This window comes from Erythrolamprus reginae, chromosome 4, assembly GCF_031021105.1.
Source record: "Erythrolamprus reginae isolate rEryReg1 chromosome 4, rEryReg1.hap1, whole genome shotgun sequence".
Classification (NCBI taxonomy): domain Eukaryota; kingdom Metazoa; phylum Chordata; class Lepidosauria; order Squamata; family Dipsadidae; genus Erythrolamprus; species Erythrolamprus reginae.
In genome coordinates, this window is record NC_091953.1 from 69,913,932 (window position 1) to 69,939,876 (window position 25,945).

Here is a 25,945-nt window from a genome sequence, read left to right on the forward strand (position 1 = left end):
TAAGGTCATGATTTAATGTTAGGATGGCATGCTTTTGTGTGGTATGATAAGCTCAAAATCCATTCATATTTTAAAAGACATATAATTAGGAAGTCACTGCTAGAAACATGGATTGATATCGAAAAAGATCATTTTTTAACAATAACTGATTGGATTTCTTCAATTGAAGCAATACGCCACCCAAACATATTACAAGGAGAAAAAATATTAAAGTACAATGATTTATTAAATGAGCAATTGAAATTAAAAACCAGACAAGAATTAAATGAAGTAGGGATAATGATAGATTGATGGACTTATGTACAGATTCAGAGTAGATTCCAAAAAGATGCAAGGACTTATTCATTTCAAAAAGAGAATAATATTCTAGGGAAGTTGCTAATCAAGAACCAAGGGAAATTGATTGGAAAAATTTATAAATATCTGATTAGGTTCAAAACAGTAGGTTTGATTTTAAAAGATAACATGATCAGCTGGTGTAGGAATTTTGGAAGAAATATAGATTTAGACAAATGGGAAAGGTTCTGGTCATACAATTGGAAAATAACTAAATTGGTATCATTCAAAGAAAACCAGATTAAGATGTTCTATAGATGGCATTTGCCCCACAACAGGTTATTAAAAATGTTTCCAAACACCTCTCCTAATTGTTGGAAATGTAAAAGATAAATTGGTTCTTACTACCATCAATGGTGGACTTGCCAGAAAGCCAAATCATACTTGAATAATATAGAAAAATGGCTAAAAGAAATCACACATCAGGAAATTATGAAAACTCCAGGATTCTTCTTATTAGGCATTGCATCACATAAATATAAAAAAGACATACAATATTTGATAAATCGCATTTTATCATTTTCACTCAAAGATGGAAAGATGCAGAAGTCCCAAAAGAAGATGAGGTAATTAGGAAAATTATTGAATTTGCAGAGCTGGACATGATGCCGAGGCGGTTGAAAAATCAAGAAGAGTCAGACTTCCGGGGGCGGGGCCATGGTGGAGCGGAGTTAAGGGAGCCGCTGCTCTACCTAACCCAAGATTTCCCGGCTTGGGTGCCTTGTCAAAGGCATTCTAAATCCTGGAGGGGTGAGCGACGAGGAAGGGAATACTGCAGGACAGTCAGGGTGAGCGCAAACCCCGCTATCCTTAGGTAGGTCCCTTACAGCCAATCGGGAAAGAAGCCGGTGTTTGACATGACGGCCCAAAGACATGGCGGCCCTTTAAAAAGATCGAGGGAAGACATCGCGAAGGAGACGGTATGTTACCAGCGGAGGTGAGGAAGACAGCATTGTAGGAGAAGGAGATAAGACAGATATACCCTATAGAAGCTCCCGAGTGTATAGTGGCAAGGGCAGCTCCGGACGAGAGGGAAACAGCGGCGCCGTGTGTGAGAGAGAGATGGAGCGAAGGGACCGGAAGTTGTGAACCGACAGGAAAGTGCAACCTCATCGGCTAGATGCAGAGGCGATTTGGATTTGATTTGTTTTGTTTTCTCCCTTCTCAACCTTCTTTACTTCATATCCAGAAACAGATTTTTCTTCTTGGAAAATAGGTAACTTGCTGTGCTATGCTAGAACTCTAACTAATCTGTTTTTTTTAACCTAATTAGAGAACTCTGAGTGCACACGGACATATTTGAACACCAACATCAGCCCTTCTTTTCTTTTTCCAACTGATTAATAACAGCTCAGCAAGACTTCAAGACTCAGAATTTTATCATATAATTTGGATTTGTTTTGACTCTATTTGCTAAGACTTGGAAAAGAAGAAAATCCCAGAGATTTAATTCAAAAGACTTAAGACTGCAATGGTGAAAATGTTAACGCAAGACAAAAAATAACTTTCTGACAAAGGATCAATCTACTGGAACTGCTAGAATTTTTTTTCTTCTCTTTATTACCAGAGACGCTTTTTTTCCTCCTTTTCTTCCGTTTCTCTTTTTTTTTCTTTCACTGCCTTATAGTCAACCTCAAATTCCCTGTTCTATTATTTTTATTTTTTGTCTAGAAAATTAATTCCTCTTTGTCTAATACAGTCATACCTCGTCTTACGAACCTAATTGGTTCCAGGGGGAGGTTCGTAAGACGAAAGGTTCGTAAGACGAAACATTGTTTCCCATAGGAAACAATGTAAAGTCAATTAATCCGTGCAGCCAAAAAAACCCCCCGCAAAAAAACCGCTGCCGCCCGGCTGTCACCTTTTAAAACAGCCTGGGGGCTTCTCAGCGACCTCCTGAACGCCAAAGCCAAACCCGAACTTCCGGGTTTGGCGTTTGGGAGGCCGCCGAGAAGCCCCCAGGCTGTTTTAAAAGGTGACAGCTGGGCAGCGGGGCTTCCCAGCAGTCTCCGAACGCCGAACGCGGAAGTTCGGGTTTGGCGTTCGGCTTTGGGAAGCTGCTGGGAAGCCGCCCGGCTGTTTTAAAAGGTCACAGTCGGGCTGGGGGGCTTCCCAGCAACCTCCCGAAGCCGAACGCCAAACCCGAACTTCCACGTTCGGCGTTCGGAGACTGCTGGGAAGCCGCACGGCTGTTTTAAAAGGTGACAGCCGGGCTGGGGGGCTTCCCAGCAACCTCCCGAACCCCAAACCCGGAAGTTCGGCAAAAGTTCGGGGTTCGGGAGGTTGCTGGGAAGCCCCCCAGCCCGGCTGTGACCTTTTAAAACAGTCGCGCGGCTTCCCAGCAGCTTCCCGAAGCCGAACGCCAAACCCGAACTTCCGCGTTCGGCATTCAGAGACTGCTGGGAAGCCGCCCGGCTGTTTTAAAAGGTCGCAGCCGGGCTGGGGGGCTTCCCTGCAGCCTCCCGAACCCCGAACCCAGAAGTTCGGCAAAAGTTCGGGGTTCGGGAGGCTGCTGGGAAGTCCCCCAGCCCGGCTGCGACCTTTTAAAACAGCCGGGCGGCTTCCCAGCAGCTTCCCGAAGCCGAACGCCAAACCCGAACTTCCGCATTCGGCGGCTGCTGGGAAGCCGCCCGGCTGTTTTAAAAGGTCGCAGCCGGGCTGGGGGGCTTCCCAGCAGCCTCCTGAACCAAACCCGGGGTTCAGAAAAATTTTGCCTCTTCTTACGAACTTTTTTCGAGTTACGAACCGGCGTTCGGGAGGCTGCTGGGAAGCCCCGCCGCCCGGCTGTCACCTTTTAAAACAGCCGGGGGGCTTCCCAGCAGCCTCCCGAACGCCGGTTCGTAACTCGAAAAAAATTCGTAAGAAGAGGCAAAATTTTTCTGAACCCCGGGTTCGTATCACGAGTTGTTCGTAAGACGAGGGGTTCGTATCTTGAGGTGCCACTGTACTATTATTACTATTTAAACATTTTGAGAGACCATCAAATATTAATTAAATTCTACATGTATACTACTTAGATATTATAATTTAATATAACAATTATTACTACCCTTAATAGTCTTGCTAACTAATTAATTATTCCCTCACCACTTTGTACGATTATTTAACAGACACAAGTGATCAATTGACTTTAAGATATTAACAACATTAAGTATTCTAATTAATTTAAGGACTTAGATATAAGTAATTTAATGAATAGATAATTGTGTTTAGGTGATTAAGTGTGATGGAGGCATTTATACTTTCCCCCAGTCCCCAGGAGCTCTCTGCATGCTTCCCACACCCTTTGCCCATCCCATTTTAATGAAGAATGGATCCATTTTTTGCAAATATTCAGTATATAAGACACACTGACATTTCCACCCTCTTTTTGGGGGGCAAAAAGGTGCTTCTTATACTCCGAAAAATGTAGTATATTTTGCAGATGTAAGCAAATCAGTCAAAATAGCCATGACTGGGCTAAAACAAAAATAGTCTGGCATTTAGTAGAACTTTTTCCTGCATTTCTCTAATCCTGTTGCTGATTGTTCAGAAACTGATCTGAGATGTTCTAGTAAAAAAAGCAGTTTTTATGTATTATGCATAATTATGTATTATTACTACTGAGATAAAAATGTTTTTCAGACCCATGTGATGAAGCTAAATCCCAATGACCAATTGGTGGAATTAGCACCAATTCAAAAACAAAAGGTATTGTTGGATTGTTTATATGTTTCATGTTGCTTACTTTTCATGCTTTTGTACCAGTAGATGAAACCTGGGGAACCACTGGCCTGCAAGTTCAATGCACACTCAAAAGTTTTAACAACATGGCACTTCAGGTGCAATCTATCTTTTCCATGATCTTGCCTTTCTCATCTTTCTCATCTTTTATCAAACGTTCAGGAGAAAGTTGGAGAGTGGTGGTTTCCCAACTTCTTCGACAAACAAGAGGACTAATTTTTTCTTTCCTGTGTGCAAAAAAGGCTTTAAATGACCATCTTTTCCCTCCCTGTATGTGTAAGCAATTTTTTTCTCAATCTGATGGATTTATAGGAGATAGGATTTCAGCAGAGGTATCCTACCAACTGCAAAGTTCTATTACTTGATTATCCAGGTTTGAAATAAATAATTGTACAAAACAAATGATGCACAATTTTGAGTGGCCTCGGAATATTTTTCTGCATTAATTAAGATTATGTAAACCTTCATTTTCAAAAAGCAGTTAAAGCCACCTACCTTAATCAGCTGAAATGATAAACAGTTCTGTTTTTTGAAAATATATATTGTAGGACATGATAGTATATTTTGGTATATTTTTATTTTTTCCTGCTTACCAGATATTACAATAATAATTTAAGATTATATTAACTTGACAATAATGTGAGAAAACAAATATTGGAATATTTCTTTGCATTCTTTTATTAGCTGAAAATTACTTTCTTGCTTACCTCAACTAAGAGTAACACAAGTCAGTTGCTATAAGAGATAAAATGTAATTAGCATAATTTTACAGAAAAAAACCCCTCAAGCCAAGAGACCCCTGATATGTCATTGAAAGGATTAACATGTTCTTTTTCCAGTTAGTGTTGCTAAAACTTTAAACTGCCTAGTGCTCAAAGTATTGCTTTACTTGCTTTACAAAGTATTGATGAATAGTAATATTTGTATGCTTTAAGTTCAATAAAACATTTGCATTCTTTACATGCAATAAAAATAAATTCTTTCATGCAGAAACTGTATACATGCCTGCTAGAGAAGTGTAGCTGACAAATAAGACAAGTATATTTTAAAACTTAAAAACAGGATTGGCAATTGTATCATGTTAATCTAAATGTAATTTGAAGAATAAACAAACTGATTGGAATATTTTATAATCCTGAATTTTTTCAAATATTTTGTAGATTAATGTAACAAATTTAAAGAAGTGTGGAATTACTTATAATTATTTCTCCAGTTATAACTCTTTGTTTCAGTTTTCCCAATTAAGATTAAAAAGTGCTTCACAGTCCATAAGTACTTCCAACTGTCATAAAATATTCTATATATACACATAAAAACACAGGCCAGAAAAGTTGTTAGTGTTACTGTTTTAATTTTTTGCTTTTGCTATATTTAAGTCTCTTCTCCATTATTTTATTGTCTGCCATTTTCATTTTCTGATGCCTTTTTATTTGCCCTTATTTTGTTCTTAATTCTCTTCTTCTTTTCTTTCTTTTTTTCCCTTGCTTCTCACATGGATTAGAAGAAAAATAAGAATATGAAATTGACAATTGATGCTAAGGGTGGGTTAAAGGACTGTGATCGTACCCAGTTTCAGGATTGCTTAGAATCTGGCAGAACATCTTCTCATTTGGAGTCTTTGGCAAAAGGTTTTGAAAAAGGTTCCTGTACTAAAAAAAATAGCTATGATGCTTTTGTGCAGAAAGTTAAGCCTCACAAAAAGTATTCAGGAAATAAATCTGAACAACTTTCTGTTACTTCATTGAACTATGATACACAACAAATAGTAAAAGAAGAATTTAAAGTGTCAAAAAACAAAAATATTGCCAAAATAAATTCTGGGCCAACTCAGCAAGAAATGCTAAGCCATTCTAGTAATCATCAGCTAGAAAAACAACATGAAGATCATCAGAAAAATAAAGAAGTGAAACCTGATCAATATATTATGCAAGGTAACAACAATAGTAAAAAACAAAAAGAATGTAATCACAAAGAAAGAATTACAGAACAAATAGCAGTAAAAATGCCACCTTCCTTAACTCAGGAAATGAATAAATCAGCAACTTATGTTTTTGAGATAAAACAATTTAACTTTGAAAATGTGACAACTACTAAAACAAGGATAGAAGACAGAAATAATAAATGGGAAAGCAATCGAGTTGATTATAAAGAAAAGAAAAAATTAAATGTTAACAATATGCAAAATGAAAATGATACATCGGAGAAGGATACCCAGGAAGAAAGATATAAAAATGTCCAAGGCAATGAAGAAGATGAGATAAGTGTGAAAGAGACTGAAAGAGGAATTGGTGCACAAGAAAAAGAAAGTGACAGTGAAGAAAAATCTGAAGAACAGGAAGTTGAAAATGAAGCAGATGAAGGCATGATGGATGCTATGATAAACACAAAGTGTGATGAATTAGAAAGTGAAAATAGTGAATTGCAACCCAAAACAGAAAATGAACAGAATCTGAAGGAAGGTAAGAACTTTGAGATAAGACAAAAGAAAGATGACACAGATATTAAACTGCAAGAGATAGAGGAAACAGATATATATGAGCCAGAAAAGGGGGGGAAATCTAACATCAAGAATGACCAAATTAACAGCAAAATGAAAAAAATGAAGAAGAAAAAGTATAATAAAGAAATGGGAGATGAGAAACAAAACAGAAAAGATGGAAGGGAGAATAAAGAAAGGGACAATGAGCAAAATTATGAGGAATGTGAAGATGGAGAGGAAAATGGTGACACTATGGTAATAAAGGAAAACAGCACAAAGGAAGAGGAACCTGAAGAACAGAATCAGGAAGAGACTGAAAAAGAGGAAAAGGGACAGGAAAAGAAAGAGAGAGAAAATGAAAGAGAAGTAGATGAAGAAATTCTGGGATGTGAAGAAGAGAAAGAAGATGAGGAAGTGGAAGACAGTGAAGTACAAAATGACCTAGATATTTACGAAAGTGAAGAAGAACCAAGTGAAAAGGAGCAGGATGAGGAGAAAGAAGAGGAAGAAGAGGAAGAGGAGGAGGAGAAAGGAGAAAAGGCTGAAGAGGAGGACGAGGCAGAGGAAGAAGCAGAAAAAGCAATTGAAGAAGAGGAAGAGGAGGAGGGGAAAGGAGAAAAAGCTGAAGAGGAGGAGGAGGAAGAAGAAAAAGCAACTGAAGAAGAGGAGGAGGAGAAAGAAGAGGAAGAGGAAGAAGAGGACGAGAATGAGGATTTGAAGGAGAAAGAAGAAGAGAAAGAAGAGGAGGAGGAAGAGAAAAAAGAGGAGGAGGGAGAGGAAGAAGAAGAGGAGGAGGAGAAAGAAAGTATTGACTGTGAAAAGGAAGAAAAAGTAGGCAAAAGCCCCAAAGGTCAAAAATTAAAAGAAAATAATGAAAGGAGAAATCAAAATACAAGCAGCAAAATAAAACAGATTAAAGAAAAAAGGTCACTGAAACAAGCAGTAAATGGATTTCAACACAGACATGAGTTTTGGGACAATGTTTTACCACATTACTTGACGCTAAAGTAATCTAAGAGACTAGAAATAATGTTTACATGAAGGTCTTTTTCAGAGCTATAGTATAATGTCTATGTACAACACATACATTAATGAATGTATGTGCATGTTATGTATACATACACACACAGACACACACACAGTATATATATGAAATTGATTTTTAAAAATTCCTCATCCCTTGAATCTACTTTTAAACATCTAGAATGTGAGTTTCTTTCCATCTATATAAGATAAACCACACCAAATCTTCTTGGTTATTAGAGCCAAAATTCTTCATAAATTATTAATTTCCCTCTTTTGAATTATAATTTCATATCATATTAATATTTTTAAACCTGACCTGTTATATGAATTAACACATCTAGAATGAACTTGTAAATTATGGCTTCCTACCCCCATTTTATCATAAAATAGTAAAAATGATGTAATGTAATAATAAGAAGTCTATATAGATCCAGATCTTTCTAATGTGTCCTCACTGTATAATTTCCTGAAGCATTTGACCAACTGCATTCATTGCCGCTTTGCCGTAACACTGCCTTCCCATGTTGGTGTCTAATTCACATCCAATATATTTTTGATTTATGTAAGTTGTTTTAGTAACCTAATACACTAGAGCAGTGTTTCCCAACCTTGTAATTCACATTTACAAAATCCTGGGGAACATTGAGCGGGCGGGGGGGGGGGGGCTAAAAATGTTTGGACAAAAAACCCCTCTCTTCCTCCCTTTCGTCCTATTTCTCTCTCCCTCCCTCTTTCTTTCCCTCTCTCCCTCCCTCTTCCTTCCTTTATTTTTTGCTCTTTCTCTCTCCCTCCTTCCCTCCCTCTGTCTTTCCCTCTCCCTCCTTCCCCCCTCTTACTCTCTTTCTTGCTTTCGCTCTCTCTCTTGCATTCTCTCTCTCTTTCTCTGTCTCTTGCTCTCTCTTTTATTCTCTCTTGCTTTCTCTCACACACTTTCTCTTTCTCTCTCCCTTGCTTTCTCTCTCTCTCTCTCTTGCTTTCCTTCTCTCTTTCTCTCTTGCTTTCTTTCTTTCTCTCTTTCTTTCTATTCCTCTCTCTCTCTTTCTCTCTTTCTTGCTTTCTTTCTCTCTCTTGCTTTCTCTTTCTCTTTCTCCACTGCACTGCTCAGAGAGTCCAAGGTGGGTTATTATATAGCCTGATTGGCAGGGACTGAGTTAAAAATTAGCATAATTGTTATGTCCTGCCCACCACTACCCTCCTTAGGTCAATCTAAAAAACTCAGTCATAGTGTAGGGATGCTGAGTTTTCTTCTCTCCATGAGAGAGTAAATTGTTTTGTTAATAAATGCTGCTTTTTTGTCTAACTGTTTCTCTCTTTTCTCTCTTTTCTATTACAGGAAGAAGAGAGGGGATTTTTCTCTGAGAGCCTCTTCCCTCTGGGGTACTGCTCTCCAACTCTGCACCCCTGAGAGGCCACTGCTCTCCGGAGCACTGCCTTGACGACAGGGAAGACGCCTAAGTGGTCCCTGACGTTCGTGCTCATACCCCACCCCCACCTTTCTGCTGCCGCCGCCGCCACCTTTCTTACCGGCTTTTCCGATCATCTTCAATGAGGAGATCAGCTGTTCGGCGGTCTCGCATGCAGCCGCCGGCTTGTTTCAAGCGGCAGGGAAGCCGCGGCGACGGTGATATGCCAGAAAGAGGCATCAGCTGTTTGGCGGCGTGGCGAGAAGCCGCCGATCTTCGAAGCGGCGAGAGGAGCCGCGAAGGCAAATAGCTTCGTTCTTGCGGAGGGGGCTGCCACCGGGTCACGTAGATGACCAAGGCAGAATCTATTGTTTCGAGGGGGTGACCCACTGAGCTGCCGGCAGCAAGGCATTATAAAGCCTCAATCGCAGTTGGAAGGTTGGCTCCACCCCCTTGGGGGACGCCATTTTTTGGAGCAGCAGTGGGGGCTGAGCCAGTGAGTCAGCAAAGCTAGCACTCAAGGGCAGCCATATTTTCCTCCAGGAAGGAGAGGGAGGTGGCCATTGCACTATTGGAAGGCTAGTCTATTCCAACCACCTGACATGATGACTACTTCCTCTAAGGGCTGAGACAGCATTTTCTCTATTGTGCATTCCAGTCCCTGGTGAATCAATCCCTTTGGTGTTACCGGTACTGTGAGTGTTCCTAATTACAATGTCTCAACAACAGATTAATCCTGCTGATCCGGCTGTCCCCTCCACTAGTAAGGGGAAGGATAAGAGCCACAGCTCTAAAACCAAGGGGAAGTCCTCCCAATCTTCAGTGGCCTTGAGGGAGGCTGAGAAGAAGATCAAGGCCCTAGAGGCCCAATTGGAATTAAATAAGACAAGGCAAGGTCCTAGTCCTTCTGCCACTGCTATTCCACAGCATCATCAAAGCCCCTTAGCCTCTGCTGCTCCCTTTGAGGAACTACACCCCTCTGCAGCTGGGGAATTATCTCCTGACCGCCCATTGAGTGCCCCTCCTCCACCGGAGGGGATCCAAAGGGCAGAATGGCCCAGACCATCCCAATCATGGTCTCAATCTGCACAGCCGCCTGCAGCCACCTTTATGTCCACTGCAGCGGGTCTCAGGGGCCCCATGGACAACTGGCAGGCAATGTCCCCCTCACTACAGGACATGATAGCGTCTGCATATTCCCAGGGCATTGCAGTGTGTGCCCAGCAACGCCCATCTCCTCTGCCAGCCCGAGCCAGCAGATCAGACCCTTGGGCAGCTCCTGCTCCGGCTCCTTCCTTGCACGATTCCTTTCAGGAAGACTTGGATCCAGGGGAGATGGCCTCAGATGCAGGGGATGAGGCCAGTCTACCAGAGCAGCCCCCTTTAGTAGGACTGTTCAGACACTCCTTGTTCAGAACCCTCTTGAATAAGGCCAAGGCCACACTGCTGCCAGATAACTCTTCAAAACCAGCTGGCCAAGAGGTGGGCATCATGCCAGCGGCCAGGCTCATTAATGAACCCCAGAGGGAATCAGAGCATATCCCGGCAGTGCCTATCTTCGCAGAAAATATTAAAAAGCCCTGGCAGAACCCATCAGCAGCCCTGGGTCCATCAGCTATTGACAAAAGATTTTATTCCTTTGACCCAGAGGTGGAGGACTTGCTCCAGTACCCTTCAGTGGACACTCCTGTCACATCATTGATGTCCAACGCAGTAGTACCTTCAGAGATGGCAGATGGCCTATGCCCAGAGGATAGGAGGGCTGAGAACTTGGTCAAGAGAATGCACCAACTTTCTGCCTGGTCCCTGAGGGCTGCCTCGGCGGCCTCCTTCTTCAGTAGGACCTCCATTTTGTGGCTCCAGGATATGCTCTCAAGGCTGGGATCGGAGGACGCTCGGTTACGCCAGGATATTAATAAACTCATTGCCACTGGTAAGTTCTCTGCAGATGCCACCCTAGCGTCTGCAAGATTTTCATCTCAGGCACTGGCAACTAATCTCTCTGCCAGACGCTTGATTTGGCTTCGGTCATGGCAGGCAGATGTTAAATCAAAATGGCGCCTAGTCACTGCACCATATCAGGGAGCCAAGCTCTTTGGCGAGTCGTTAGACTCTGTCCTGATCGAGGACAGAGATAAAAGAAAGGTGTTGCCAAGGTCGGCGAGGAGACAAGATAGGCGAGGGGCTCCATACTTTCGCAGACAGCCCTTTCGGCCGGAGACATCCTCAACTTCATCCCCAGTTGCTCGGACCTATGGACAGGGGACCTATACCCAACCGTCCTATCGATCTGACAGAGGCGGATACGGAGATAGGAACCGCCAGTTTCAGCAGTCTCGCAGGTCTTACAGAGGCGGCAACAGAGGGGGATTCCGCAAGCAGAAGTGACTCCGGCCACGACCCGCCCATCGGTGGACGCCTGCAATTCTTCACCGAATTTTGGGAATCCATCTCCACCGACGCATGGGCCTTGGGAACTGTGAGCCAAGGTCTGCGGATAAACTTTTGGCAGACCCCTCCAGTCAGATTTGTACAATGCCCCACCTTGAATCATCCTCAGAAAAGATCTGTTATTCTTCAGGAGGTCCAACATCTCTTGGACATTGGGGCAATAGAACCGGTCCCGGCAGAGCAGAGAGGCAAGGGGTTCTACTCTATAGTGTTCGTGGTCCCCAAATCCTCCGCCGGATGCCGCCTGATCTTGAACCTCAAACAACTGAACATTTACGTCCGGTATCAGTGGTTCAAGATGCACTCATTGCAAACCATCCTGGCATCCATCCGTCATCAGGATTGGATGACCTCCATCGATCTCAAAGAAGCGTATTTACATGTTCCGGTTCATCAGCAACACCGTCAATTTCTCCGCTTTTGCCTCCAAGACCGGCACTTTCAGTACAAAGCCATGCCCTTTGGCCTGTCTTCAGCACCCAGGGCCTTCACCAAGCTTCTGGATGCATTAACAGCCAATCTCAGGTCACACTCCATAGGGCTGCTAGCTTACTTAGACGATATAATAGTCCTCTCCAGAAGCCCTCAGCGGGCCAACCGGGATTTGGCCCAAACGATGGACTGTCTTCAAAGGGCAGTATTTACAATCAACCATGACAAGAGCCACTTGCACCCAACCAGGTGTCTGCTTCACCTGGGTACGACAATAGATTCTTCATCAAGCATGGTCTTTCTGTCATCAGAGAGACAGCGGAAAATACGGACACTGATACACTCGATATCACGCCGCACCAAAATTCCCCTGGCACTGCTCTCCCAATTGCTGGGAGTCTTCATTTCATGCATCAATATTGTGCCATGGGCTCGGCTACACGCCCGACCCCTGCAGTGGCTTCTTCTTCCATTCCAAAGGGCTCGGCCAAGCAATTCCAAGCATCAAGTGCACCTGACCACACCAGTTCGGCTTTCCCTTCCCTGGTGGACATCACCTGCAATAGCCAGGGGTTCTCCCTTCTTGTTCCATCAGGAGGTGACAATCACCACGGACGCAAGTCTGTCCGGATGGGGAGCGCATTCCGGATCCCAGGTTGCTCAGGGCAGATGGTCAGCCTTAGACCTGACAGTCCCCAACATCAACCTCCTGGAACTACGGGCAGTTTTCAGAGCACTGCAGACCTTTTCAGAGACTGTGAGGGACCATCACGTCCTCATACTAACAGACAATGTGGCAACAAGGGCCCACATAAATCACCAGGGGGGCACACGGTCGGACCGCCTAATGCAGGAGGCGCACACCCTGATGTCATGGGCAGAGATTCATCTAACCTCCATCCGTGCAGAACATATTTCAGGAGTGGACAATACGCAGGCGGACTGGCTCAGCCGCACAACAATAGACCCGGGGGAATGGTCCCTGAATCCAGAAACCTTTCAACTGATAGTCCACCGTTACGGCATTCCAGTAGTGGACCTGTTTGCTTCGCAACACAATCACCAGGTCCCACAGTTCTTCTCCCGGTTCCCAGCGCCGGGAGCCGAGCAGACCAACGCACTCCTATCGCCATGGCCGACCGGTCTCCTATACGCCTTCCCTCCGGTCAGTCTGATACACAGAGTAATAGCCAAGATCATCGCAGAGGGAGCAGACATACTTTTAGTAGCTCCTTTCTGGCCCAGGCGCCCCTGGTTTGCCGACCTGATGGACCTATCACTGTCTCCCCCATGGAGGATTCCGTGTCATCATCTGATTCTGTCACAAGGCTCAATAATTCACCCGGACCCGCAGTGGTGGAAGCTTGCCGTGTGGCGATTGAGGGGAACCGCTTGAGAGAAAAACAAGTTCCGGATAATGTCATCCACACCATACAAGCGGCTCGACGTCCCTCAACCACCCGCATATACCAGGCGACCTGGGCAGCGTACTGCTCCTTTTGTAGGACACAAGGGATCTTGCCTTCTGCCTCCTCAGTCCTTAACCTTCTAGAGTTTTTGCAGAAGGGCCTCAACAAGGGGTTAACTCCTAACACCATTCGCAGACAGGTAGTTGCCATCGCAACTGTACTCTGGCCAGACCCACTCTGCCCAGTCTCTCACCATCCTTGGGTTAAGGATTTTCTCCGAGGAGCAGCGAACCTGTCCCCACCGGTAATTCACCATTTTCCATCTTGGGACCTGCCTTTGGTCCTCCAAGCCCTCACGGCTCCTCCTTTCGAACCTTTGAGGGAGGTTTCCCTTCGCATTCTCTCTATTAAGGTGGCCTTTTTAGTGGCCATAACCTCTGCATGCAGAGTTTCCGGGCTAGCAGCTCTATCCGTGCGCTCAGACCTATGCGTTTTCCACCCGGACAGAGTGACTCTCTGCTTGGACCCTAGTTTCATGCCTAAAATCAACACTAGGTTTCATAGGTCACAGGATATAGTGCTACTGGACTTTTGCACCCACGGCTCCCATCCATCGGAGCTCCGTTGGCATAAAGTGGATGTTCGCAGAGCAGTGAAAATATACGTTCGCCGTACGACTGCATTCAGGAGATCTGAAGCTCTCTTTGTTTCCTTCCCTCCCACATCAATGGGGAGGAAAGTTTCAGCTAAAACTATCAGTAGATGGATTCGTTCCTGTATCATCTAGGCATATAAGGCTAAATCAACTCCATTACCGGACAGGATTATAGCCCACTCGACCAGGAGTGCAGCCACCTCAGCGGCTTGGACCACACAAGCACCAATTGAGGACATCTGTAGAGCAGCCACTTGGGCTGCACCCACAACCTTTATCAGACATTATCGTTTGGACTCGTTTGCTTCTGCTGAGGCAGCCTTCGGGAGAAGAGTATTACAAAGAGTTTGTGTTCCAGTACCCCTGGGCCAGCCTAACCCTCCCTAAGGTGTTGCTTGGGTATATCCCACCTTGGACTCTCTGAGCAGTGCAGTGGAGAAGGACCGTTGAACTTACCTGAACGGTCTTCTCGCTGCACTGCGAAGAGAGTCCAAACCCGCCCGGCTTTTGCCCAGGTGCACAGTTCAGTTTAAGTTCTATAGTTAAGTTTGTTGAATAAATTTGGCTTATTTCACTATTCCTTCATTTTTTATTGACTGACCTAAGGAGGGTAGTGGTGGGCGGGACATAACAATTATGCTAATTTTTAACTCAGTCCCTGCCAATCAGGCTGAATAATAACCCACCTTGGACTCTCTTCGCAGTGCAGCGAGAAGACCGTTCAGGTAAGTTCAACAGTCCTTCTCTCTCCCTTGCTTTTCCTCTCTCTCTTGCTTTCTCTCTCTCTCTTTCTCTCTCTCTTGCTTTCCTTCTCTCTTTCTCTTTCTTTCTCTCTCTCTCTCTTGCTTTCCTTCTCTCTCTTTCTCTCTCTCTTGCTTTCTCTCTCTCTCTTTCTCTCTCTCTTGCTTTTTTCCCTCTCTTTCGCTCTTGCTTTCTCTCTCTCCTCCTTTTTCTCTCTCTCTTTCTCTCTCATACACCACACCGGCAACAGAGAGAGAAAGAGAGAGAGAGAGAACGGAGAGAGAGTGGAGGGCGGCTTGTCGGTCTGCAGCCCTCTGGATCAGCGGCCCCGCATGCCCCAGCGTGGACTCCGCCGTCGCCTTTGCCTCCACCCCCATCTGGCTCTGCAGCTAAGAGGCAGCAGCCCTTCGCCCTCCCAGGCGTCCACGGTGCTCAGTGCCCGGCCATGTGCCGTCTCTGCCTCCCGGTAGCACGCCCGACTTCTACCTGCAGGAAGGGGTGGTGGGGCGCCACAAAGGGCAGCCCTTGAAGGCCACCACGGCACCGTTGTTGTCACGGCGCAAAGCCACGGAGTCCCGGATCGCTCACTTCTCTGGCTAGCAAGCCAGCTGCCTGGGAAAGCGGCGCGCTTTTTAAATGCGCGCTTTTCAAACGCGGCGGTTTCCTGGGCAGCCGGCTTTGCTGGCCGGAGAAGGGAGCGATTCGGGACTGCGTGGCTTTGCGCCACTTCAAAGATTTCTGCAGGGGGGGTCCTAATGGCTGTGCGGGCGCACGCCCACACAGCTTAGAGGCAACTGGCCAGCGCCCTCCCACCGGGCCCCAAAAGCTCACTTGCCGTCACTGCCGGGGAAGCTCCAGCTGGGCCGGGCTCGCGGCACACTGGTTGAAAAACACTGTTTTAGAGGATATACTCATAGTAAAATATATCTAAGAAAGAAGAGAAGAGAAGATATAGGAATAGAAGACTTTAAGTGGTGAAAAAAGCAGCTATGTGAGCAGTCATGGTCCTTCTGAGATATACCCATGTTTCTTCAGCACTCCGTGAGCTGCATTAGCTGCTGATTGGTCTCTGAATGCAATTCAAAGTGTTGCTTATGATCTATAAAGCCCTACATGGCATTGGACCAGATTACCTATGGGACCGTCTTCTGCGTCATATATCCCAGCGGCCAGTCTGGTGCCACAGAGGTCCTGTCAGCTAGACAATGTCACCTGGCAGGGTCTTTGGTGACTCCGGCCCTATGGAATCAACTCCCTCCAGAGATTCGTACTGCCTCCACCCTCCCCGCCTTTCAGTAAGGCCTTAAAAACCAACTTTGCTGGTAGGCCTGGGGCCATTAACTTTAACATCTAGCCCAGCCAATGAATGAATCTATAGGTATGATAGGATAAATGTGAGATTGGTTTTAATAAATTGGGGTTTTAGAATGTATTTTAGACTTAGATTTCTACCCATTTTTGTATTTATTCTTCTTGCGAGTCACCCTGAGTCTGAGAAGGGCAGCAAAGAAATCAATCAATCAATCAAACAAATAAATAAATAAATAAACAAACAAATTGGTGCACAAGGCAAAACTGTCCCCCTAGCTAAGAGATGTTCTAATCTCACCAATTTGTTTGTGCACCAATTTGTTTGTGCACCAAACAAATTGGTGCACAAGGCAAAAATGTCCCCCTAGCTAAGAGATGTTCTAATCTCAGCTGCGAATCTAGGAGGATTCCCAGATTGTGGACTGTTCTGAATGGGTTAATATTCCCCCCCAGAGCTAAGGATGGACAGATGGAACAGACCTTGGGAGGAAATGCCCACAGCCACTCAGCCTTGTCGGGGTTGAACTTGAACTTGAACCTGTATCTTCTTCCAGAAGGCAACAGTTCAAAAAGATTGTAAGCAGAATGAGAAGAGTCTTTGAGAATGGTATGCACCTTCCTAGAACAGCAAGATGTAAAAATGTCATCCAGGGTGGGTAGCTAGAGCCCAATGAAGTTCTGGGCAGTTTTAATAGTTCTCTGTAGAGCTTTTTTGTTCGCTACAGAGCTGCTCCCCATACCAGACTAGAATGCCGTATGTCAAGACACTCTCAATAGTGCTGCGATAGTAGGACAGCAGTAGATGCTGAGATAAATTGATCTTCCTGAGCATTCTCAGGAAGTACAGCCTCTTTTGTGCCTTTTTCACAAGCATATTAACAATCATAGTCCATGAGAGTTCCTCTGAGATATAAGTGCCCAGAAATTTGAAACTACCAACCCTCTCCACCTCCTCACCATTTATGTGCAATGGTGAATATACGTCTTTCTTCCTCCTAAAGTCAATTATCAGCTCTTTAGGTTTTTTAAGTGTACGATTGTTTTCTTTACACCATTAATGTCAGCCCTTGTACTTCATTTCTCTAAGCCAGTGATTTTCAACCTTTTTTGAGCTGCGGTACATTTTTTACATATACAAAATCATGGGACACATTGAGCGGGGGGAGGACTGGGGGGGGCTAAAAAAAGTTTGGACAAAAAATTATATATCTCTCTTCCTCCCTTTTGCTCTATTTCTCTCCCTCTTTCTCTCTCTTCTTTCCTCCCCCTCTCTGTCCATCCCTCTTTCTTTCTCTCTTCCTTCCTTCCTCTCTTTTTTGCTCTCTTTCTATCTCTCCCTCCTTCCCTGCCTCTCTTTCTCTCTCTCTCTTGCTTTCTTTCTCTCTCTCTCTTGCTTTCTTTCTCTCTCTCTTTCTCTTTCTTTCTCTCTCTCTTGCTTTCTCTCTCTCTGTCTTTCTTTCTTTCTCTCTCTTTCTCTCTTGCTGAGCTTCACGGCACATCTGACCATGTCTCGCGGCACACTAGTGTGCCACGGCACACTGGTTGAAAAACACTGCTCTAAGCAGACTCATTGTTCTTATTAATGAGCCTCACCCAGCAGTTTCATGAAAATATTAAACAGTATGGGGAGAGAACCGACCTCTGAGACACCCCACAAAGGAGGGGACTAGGGGACCTCTAACCTCCCACCACCACCAACACCAACTGCTATCAGCCAGAGAAGTAGGAGGAGAACCACCGTAAAACGGTGCCTCCCACCCCCAACCCCTCCAGTCGGCACAGAAGGGTACCATGATTGATGGTATCAAAAGCCGCTGAGAGGTCAAGAAGCACCAGGGCAGAGGAATAAACCCTGACCTGGGCCCGCCAGAGATCATCCATCAGAGCAACTAACGCAGTTTTGACATTGTAACCAGACTGATAAGGGTCAAGATAATATGCTTCATTCAAGGATAGTTGGAGCTGGAGCGCCACCACCTTCTCAACAACCTTCCCTAGAAAGGGAAGGTTGGAGACAGGATGATAGTTGTTAAGAATAGCCAGATCCAGGGAAGGCTTCTTGAGGGGGGGATGCACTATCGCCTTCTTAAGGGGAGCGGGAAGGACCCCTCCATTAATGAAATGTTGTCACCGCCTGGATCCAGCCTTGTGACACCTCATGGCTGGTCGAAAACAACCAGGGGAGCTCGGGTCCAATAAACAGGTGGAGGAGCTCACATCTCCCATGGCCTTGTCCACTTCATCAGGTGTCACCATCCCATACTCATCCCATATAATCGGACTAAGACAACACCTTGTCTCCTCAGTCGATACTGCCCAGATCAAGGTCAGTCTGGATCTGAGCGACTTTACCTGCGAGAAACTCTGAGTCCTCGGAGAAGGGTGGCATACAAGTCTAATAAATAATAATAATAATATAATTGGGAAGCGCCCAACTGGTGATGAAATACAAAATCCAGCATAGTGATCTCATTTGCTGTGTTGTACTGACATAATAATAATACTCAGCTCTATCCTGTAAGGATTTCTCCACTCTCCCCATATTAGGGAGAGAGCAAGTCACCCTAAACAGGGCATCTGGGCGAGATTCCTCTGATGCAATCAAGGTGGTAAGATGCAATTATTTTGATACCACGATCACCACTAGATAAGATAAAAACTCTTAACAGTGTCCAGTCAGATCTAGATTTACTGGCCCTCCAATGCTGCTCCAGACACCTCTTCTGCCATTTCACCCCACTGAGTTTCTTGGTAAACCAAGGAGTTCTCCTGGGTCTACTGCCACACAGAGGTTGCCAAGGCGCAATCCGGTCCAAAGCCCCTGTGCGACCATATTCCAGGCCATTACCAGGGACTCTATTGAATTATGCATAAGCAAATCCAGTATCTCCCCAAGAGTCCTCTGAAACCTTTCTGGATCCATTAGGTGTCTGGGGTGAAATCACGTAATCGGTTATGCCTCCCTGCTGTTGTACATACTCCTGGTCAGTTGGAGGATGATGAAGAGCTTGAGGACTCTGATACAGATAGTGTTTATGAATTAGTGGTAGGCCCTGGGTTACAGGTATTAGAACAGGTGGGAGGCCAGCCACAGGATGTTGCTATGAGTCCAGAATCTAGTGAGGAAGAGACAGACCTTCGCTCTGCCAATCCTCAATTCAGAAAGGTCCAAAAATGCAAGGAACAGGTGTTAGGAAAAAGATATTAAGGGGAGGAATGGGTTAAATACTGGAGTGATGTATTAGTTACGTCAGGAGGCCTGTGGGGAAGAAGGGTGGAGTTTCAATATTGTAGTTCTAAGATGAAACATGTTTCAGTTTGGCTCCGGAGCGAGTAAGTTTATTCTGTGTTATATTGCAGTAATTCCTGCTGTTTTTGAATCATGCTGTAAATACATGAATTTCAGGAGACGGGAGAAGGCTTGAAGGAATGTATGTGGAATGTAATTAAGAGAGATAATGGGAGAAAGGAATGTGCCAGTCTGTATTGTATTTTTGAATACAGAAGCAAAGAGAATAAAAATGGAGTTTCTTTGTTTATGAAATACTGCATTCAGTAAGAGTTATTTTTAATAACTGAAGTTCTACCAGAAACCAAAACACCCTGCGGGGGAGGTTTGGAGCCTTAAAATCGACCCATAGCAGAAATGATCTGACCATGACAAGGTCAAGGTGTCTAAGCCCTTTAAATTCAGATCATTACTCTACTGTCCTGAGTGAAAGACCAGTGTGTGTCGTATCCTGAGTCGTATCCTGTATTACCTGGATCAGGTCCATGGTTGCCATGGAAGCCACAAACTCCTGCACCAACTCCAAGGTTTCGCCAAGTGACGGCAGTCCCCCAAGACCATTAGTCTGGGGAACTCCATCACCAACCCGGCTACCTTCTTGAGTAGCACAGGCAGGGCTGTTGCTAGACAGCTGGGAGGCAGGTACGTAAGCAACATCCTGAACCCCTAGGTCCAACTTCACAAGAAGAGAGTCACAGCCAACAATCTTGGGTGCAGGGAGCCTGCATAGGCTGATGCTCTTCCGGACTATGATTGCCACTCCTTTCCCCCTTCCCTGGGATTGTGGCTGATGCCACATCTGAAACCTTTCTGAGCATATCTCTGAGAGGAGGACACCTCTCTCTGGACCCAGCCAGATCGGCCTCCTCATCCAAGAGTAAATCCCGAATGAGGGGAGCTTTGTTCATAATTAACCTGGTACTGAGCAGCAGCAGCCTCAGCCCAGAGTCTGGAATTTGCTTATCACCAGTACCACAGGTTGAGCTAGATGACTCAGAGGAGCTGGAATAAGAAATCGCTTTCAGGCAGTGAGTTCTAGTTCTCCGAGAGAACCTTGTGCATTACAAATATATGAGTGACTAAAAGGAAAGAAAAAAGAAAGGATACAACTGTTGTTGCAGAAAGTTGGAGTTGTGAAAAATAATACCTAAAAGTGTGAAGTGACTTGGGATTTGCAAATAAGAATTGGGAATAAAGAAGGAAAGTGTTGAACTACACCAGGTATATTCTACCAGCTGGAAACAGTACTAACGGTGTTTTGATTTTATAGTATTATTGATTGTTGGTCATTGATTGTTTGTCCTTGTTTAGTAACCATATTTATGTAAAATTTGAACCATCTTACATTATCAAAATGACAAACAATATACATTCAAGTAAATCACGGAAGAAAACTCCACCATCCCCATCATCATCTGCTGCATCCTTCTCAGCATTGAGCCCAGCTAGCCAGCACTCCATAGACACCTTTCTGGAGAATGAAATGTTTAATACCTTTCAGTCAGAGGTTCAACTAATGCAGGAATCATTACAAGGAGGTATGGCAAAGAATCATGAGGACATGGCAGATAGGATGCAAAAGTTGGAACAAAAAAAAGGATGATAAAATAGACAATATCCAGCAAATAATCACTAAGAATGAACAGAGGCTGAGCAAACAGATAAGAAAGTAGAAGACATGGAGAATAAATTATCTAAAGTAGACAATAATTTGTAATGATGCATAATTATGTTGGAAATGGATAAGGCAGAATGTTTTTTTAAGATTCCAAAATATTGAAGAAGAAAAGGGGGAAGACCTTGCAGAGAACATGGCAGAACTATTGGCAGAAGCAATTGTGATGGATAAGCAGAAAGCTTGCTATGGGATGGAAGAAATACTCAGAGTGTGCACAAGCTTTGTGAGAAAAAAATCAACTCCCTAGGGAGGTACATGTGAGATTCTCAAAAAGAGCAATGAGAACAGGAATATTTCAAAGAGCAAGAGATGCACCACTGAAATATAAAGGAAGAAAAATAATCTTGAAGCAGATACCCAGAAGACTTAAGAGATACAAGAAGACAATAATTTTGGACAAGACAACTGATCAAACATGAGGTAAACTTTAGATGGCTTATACCTGAATGACCTGGAAGGAAAAGTGACTAGTGTCCTGGAAGGAAAAAAGACATAGACTTGACAAAGTGAAGAGTGCACAACAATTCTACAAGTATTTCATAGAGCAGGAAGGAGAAAAGAGAGCAAGTAAAGAAGTTGGAAGTGACAAAAGAAGGAAACACACAACAAGAAGGAATTGGAATAGAGGAAAAAGAGAGGTGAAAGAGAAGGAGAAAGATGGAAAGAACAGAGAGAAATAAGATCAACTAGGACCATGATGGTGAACCTTTGGCACGTGTGCCACAGGTGGCATGCGGAGCCATATTGGAGGGCACACAAATCTTTGTATCAGCTTCAGCATGCATGCACGCACGCTGGCTAGCTGATTTTCGGCCTTCGGAAAGGCCTTTTCGCCCTCTGGACACTTTAATGAATCTTTCCTGAAGTCCCAAATTGCTCCCAAAATCACCCCTCCAGACGCTTCCTATGCCACCCCAAATCGCCTCCAGAATCACCCCTTCAAACATTTATGCAAAAAAAAAATCCTCTAACGGAAAAACTGGAAGTTCAGAAAAACGCACTTCTGGTTTGCCGTCATGCTGTTTTTTGCACTCTGGAAGCATCAGGGAAGCTTTCCTAAAGCCCTATAGTGCCAAAAATGTCTTTTGCAACCTCATATAAATAAATTACAACTGTCCAGCCATACATATAGCCAGTAAAAAATAGCATTCAATGGGCAAAAGGAAAGCGGAGCCAGAGTGGCAGGCTTGGGGAACGCAGGTAAATAATTCAACTCCTATTTGGGCTGGTTAGGAAAGTGATGAATGACAAAAGATCCCATGTTAGGATTCTGCTACTATGAGATTTCTATTTAGAAAAGCCCAGCCATTCAAGCAAGAGCCCCTATTGTACACAATAAATAAAACACAAAATGAACGTATTGGAAAAAGAAGAACTGGCATATAAAATCAAACATGCAAAACAAACTTTTTTTGAAAATGTGAATAAGCCTGGAAGATGGTTGGCATATAAACTGAAAAAAAAGAGTGGAAGTTGAGGAAGGGACTCTCCACTATCAGAATGAAGAGAAAAAAGCTATCATAAAGGAGTAGGCAAGGAGGAAATCTCAGAAAATAAAATATGACAATATTTGGAACAGTCTGATCTCCCCAAGGTACCAGATACAGTCAGAGACATGTTGAATGATAGGATAACTATGATAGAAGTGATAGAAATAATTAAGAGACAAAAAAGCAAAAAAACACTGGGGCCTGATGGGCTACTGGCATAATTTTATAAGCAATTAGAAGTGGTGTTAAGTCCAGTGATGGTGAAAGTCTGTAATGAAGTTGTCAACACTCCAAATAGCATCTGAGAAATAAATCAGTTCCAGTCCATTTCTCTCATCCAAGATTCTATTTATTAACAGAGCCATGTTGGTTACACTGTAGCCATCCCAATACTAACTTCCTTCCAGTACCCCACCCAGATTAAGATTCATCCCTCGTCCCCACACCCACAAGTTCATCATGAGGACCAGTCCGGTGGCAGGGATTCCGCCGACCTCCTTATATCCATTGGTGTAGAACAAAGGATAACCTTGAACTCTAAGGGAGGAATTTGTTGTGGCTAGTAACTTTCCCTCTCATGCAACTACCCCTCACAGTACCATGATACTATGCTACTGTGGCAGGCCAAAGTCTCTAACTCCAAATGATGGCTTCAGCCTTACAGAAGTTCTATTAGAAGCAAAATTACCAAACTCATGAAGGGAAGCAAATATTACACTTATACTGAAAAATGACTCAGACTTAACAAAGAAAAAAACTACAGGCCAATATTGTTTTTCAATTGGACCATAAAATATATGCCTCTATAATATCAGAGAGATTATTGAGATACTTGAATGAATTTATACATTCAGATCAGAATGGATTTCTACCAAAAAGACATAAAAAATAATACAAGAATGATTCATAAATTGCTTAAGACCCACCTATATTGCCAGGTGTGGGGGAATTGAGACACCTCCCCCAGGCTTACAGAGTTTTATGTATGTATGCTTGTGTTGTATGGTTTTTAAATGATGGGTTTTTAGATGCTTTCTTTTAATTATTAGATTTGTTGCACTGTATATTGTTTTTATTACTGTTGTGAGCTGCCCCAAGTCTATGGAGAGGGGTGGCATACAAATCTAATAAATTATTATTATTATTATTATTATTATTATTATTATTATTATTATTTAAATATATTGGAGTATTACGAGATGCATCTGGGAAAACAAATGACGTTGGTGTTCCTAGAGGCGCAGAAAGCATTTGATAATGTTAACTGGCTATTTATGTGTTGTGGTTTGGCTCTGGCCCAGCTCCTGCCCCGAGGAATGTGGAGGTAGATGTCGGGGAAACATCCACATGCCACAGGCCTGTTTTGCTCCCGATAGAATCTCCAGATGAAGTCTCTGACGAAGGAAAGAGGGGAGTTTGGCAGACAGCCCAGGAGGAGATCAATCATTCTTATCATCCCTGAATTCTCAACAAGAACTTATGACAGACCCACGCATGCGATGTGATGCATAGGAGAGAACAACTGAAGGATTATTACAGAAGATAAGTGAGGTCACCTGTGATTGGGTGGGGCTGCTGTAATTAGTGCTACAGATAAAAAGAGCAGTGTGTTGGTTTAGCCTCAGGGAAGTTTATCTGATTCATAGTTTTGTCAAGATCGTGGTTTTGCTGTTTCCCTATTCAAGACTGTGTGTGGCCTTTCTGGATTTTGGAATTAGACTCAATTTCCCAGTTACTGGATGAGAAATTGGATTGCATTTAACCTGTGCCTTGTGTGTACCAGAAAATCCCTTTGACATTTAAAAAGGGAGTTTTTTCTGCTTTTCTGTTGATAAAGACTTTTGGTTTTCCTTCTATCGTGTGGTGTGTGTCTTTTTGGACTAATTACCCTGTAATTACGGGCAGTTGGGACACGCCGGCAGAACATTTATGATAGCATTATGATAGAATTTTAAGATTTAAAAAGGCACAAGACAGGGATGTCCATTGTCTCCACTGCTATTCATACTGACTCTGGTAGTGCTAAGCAGGAAAATTAGAAAAGATAAAGAAATTAAAAGAAATAGAAATAAAAAAGAGAAATATAAACTACAGACAGTTGCAGATGACTTTGTCTTCATACTAGAAGACCCTAAAGAAACCGGACTGAAATTTATTTAAAAAATTAGAAGAATATGGGGAAGTACCAGGTTTGAAAATAAATAGGGATAAGACAAAGATCTTAAGAATCTCACAGATTTACAAAAAAAAGGGGTTATGGGAAGAATCAACGTACAGATAAGTCAAAAAAGTGAACTACTTAGGAATGCAATTAACAGCAAAATGTGCAACAATCGAAGAGGATAACTATATGAAACTGTTGAGTCAAATTAAGTTAGATTTGGAGAAATGGAAAGACCTACAACTGTCACTATCAGGAAGAATAGCTACTATAAAAATGAATATTCTGCCAAGACTGCTATATTTATTTCAAAAAATACCAATAAAATTGGAGAAAAAATATTTTGAGAAATTAAATAAAATACTATCAAGATATATATGGTTTGGGGGGGGGGGCAAGAATAGGTTTGAAAATGTTGCAGGAATCAAAGAAAAAATGAAGTTTCAGATTACCAGTTTGGGAATTGTACTACCAGTTCTTGGTACTTTACATGGATGAAAGAATGGTTAAACTTGAGACGTGTAAGATTATTAACATTAGAAGAACATGATCTCCAGCTAGGTTGGCATGCTTTCTTATGGTATGGGAAGAATAAGATACATAGCTATTTCCAAAAACATTACGTAAGAAATGCAGTTATTAGTATAGTCTAAAATAAATAAATAAAAACATTATTTGAAAATACAAATCTGGCTTTCTATTTTGGAGACATTAGTACATCCTAATGTTATTAACATGGGAAAAAATGGAAGATATAAAGACATATTGAATGATAAAGGAGAGTTAAAAACAAAACAGGAACTTAGAAATCATGGGATAGATATAGCATGGTGGCATCATATGCAGATACAATCTTGTTATAGAAATGCTAAACTGTATGGTTTTAATAAACAGCTAACAGAATTATATCATATATTGACTGGAACAGATGATAAATGGATAGATAAACTGTAATGTTATTTATTAAGTATTAAACTCAGAAGTGAGCAAATAAAGGAGACCATGATTGCCTGGACTAAAAATTTTGGATACGCAACAGAATTAGACAAGTGGCAGAAATTGTGGGATAGAAATATTAAATTGGCAATGTCAACTGCATATAAGGAAAATTTGTATAATTTTTTTTATAGATGGCATTTTTCACTGGCAAGATGCAAAAATGTTTAAAGATAGATCGGATAAATGTTGGAAGTGTATCTGATTCATATTATCACATGTGGTGGACATGCCCAAGAGCAAGAAAAGGACAAAAATACATACATGGCTAAAAAAAATTGATAAAACAAAGTACAGACTTGAAACCAGATACAGTGGTACCTTAAGATACGAACTTAATTGGTGCCGGGGGGAGGTTCGTAAGA

At 43.1% G+C, this 25,945-nt stretch overlaps 1 protein-coding gene across 14 annotated transcripts in view; it reads left to right on the top strand.

Annotated features, from left to right (window-relative positions):
• The window catches only part of RPGR (retinitis pigmentosa GTPase regulator), a 298,707-nt gene that overhangs the window by 225,910 nt on the left and 46,852 nt on the right, over positions 1-25,945 (top strand). For 11 of the 14 annotated variants that reach the window (XR_011559019.1, XR_011559020.1, XM_070750562.1 and 8 more), the window contains one exon: positions 3,961-4,026. The exons of 1 other annotated variant lie outside the window; for it this stretch is intronic. Coding sequence is in view for 11 of the 13 variants with exons in the window: in XM_070750562.1 (XP_070606663.1) it covers positions 3,961-4,026 (66 nt within the window). In the remaining 2 variants the exon portion in view is untranslated. Of the gene's footprint in view, positions 1-3,960; positions 4,027-5,560; positions 7,798-25,945 lie in introns of those variants that run through there. 2 more of the 14 variants (XM_070750560.1, XM_070750559.1) reach the window with 2 other exon arrangements.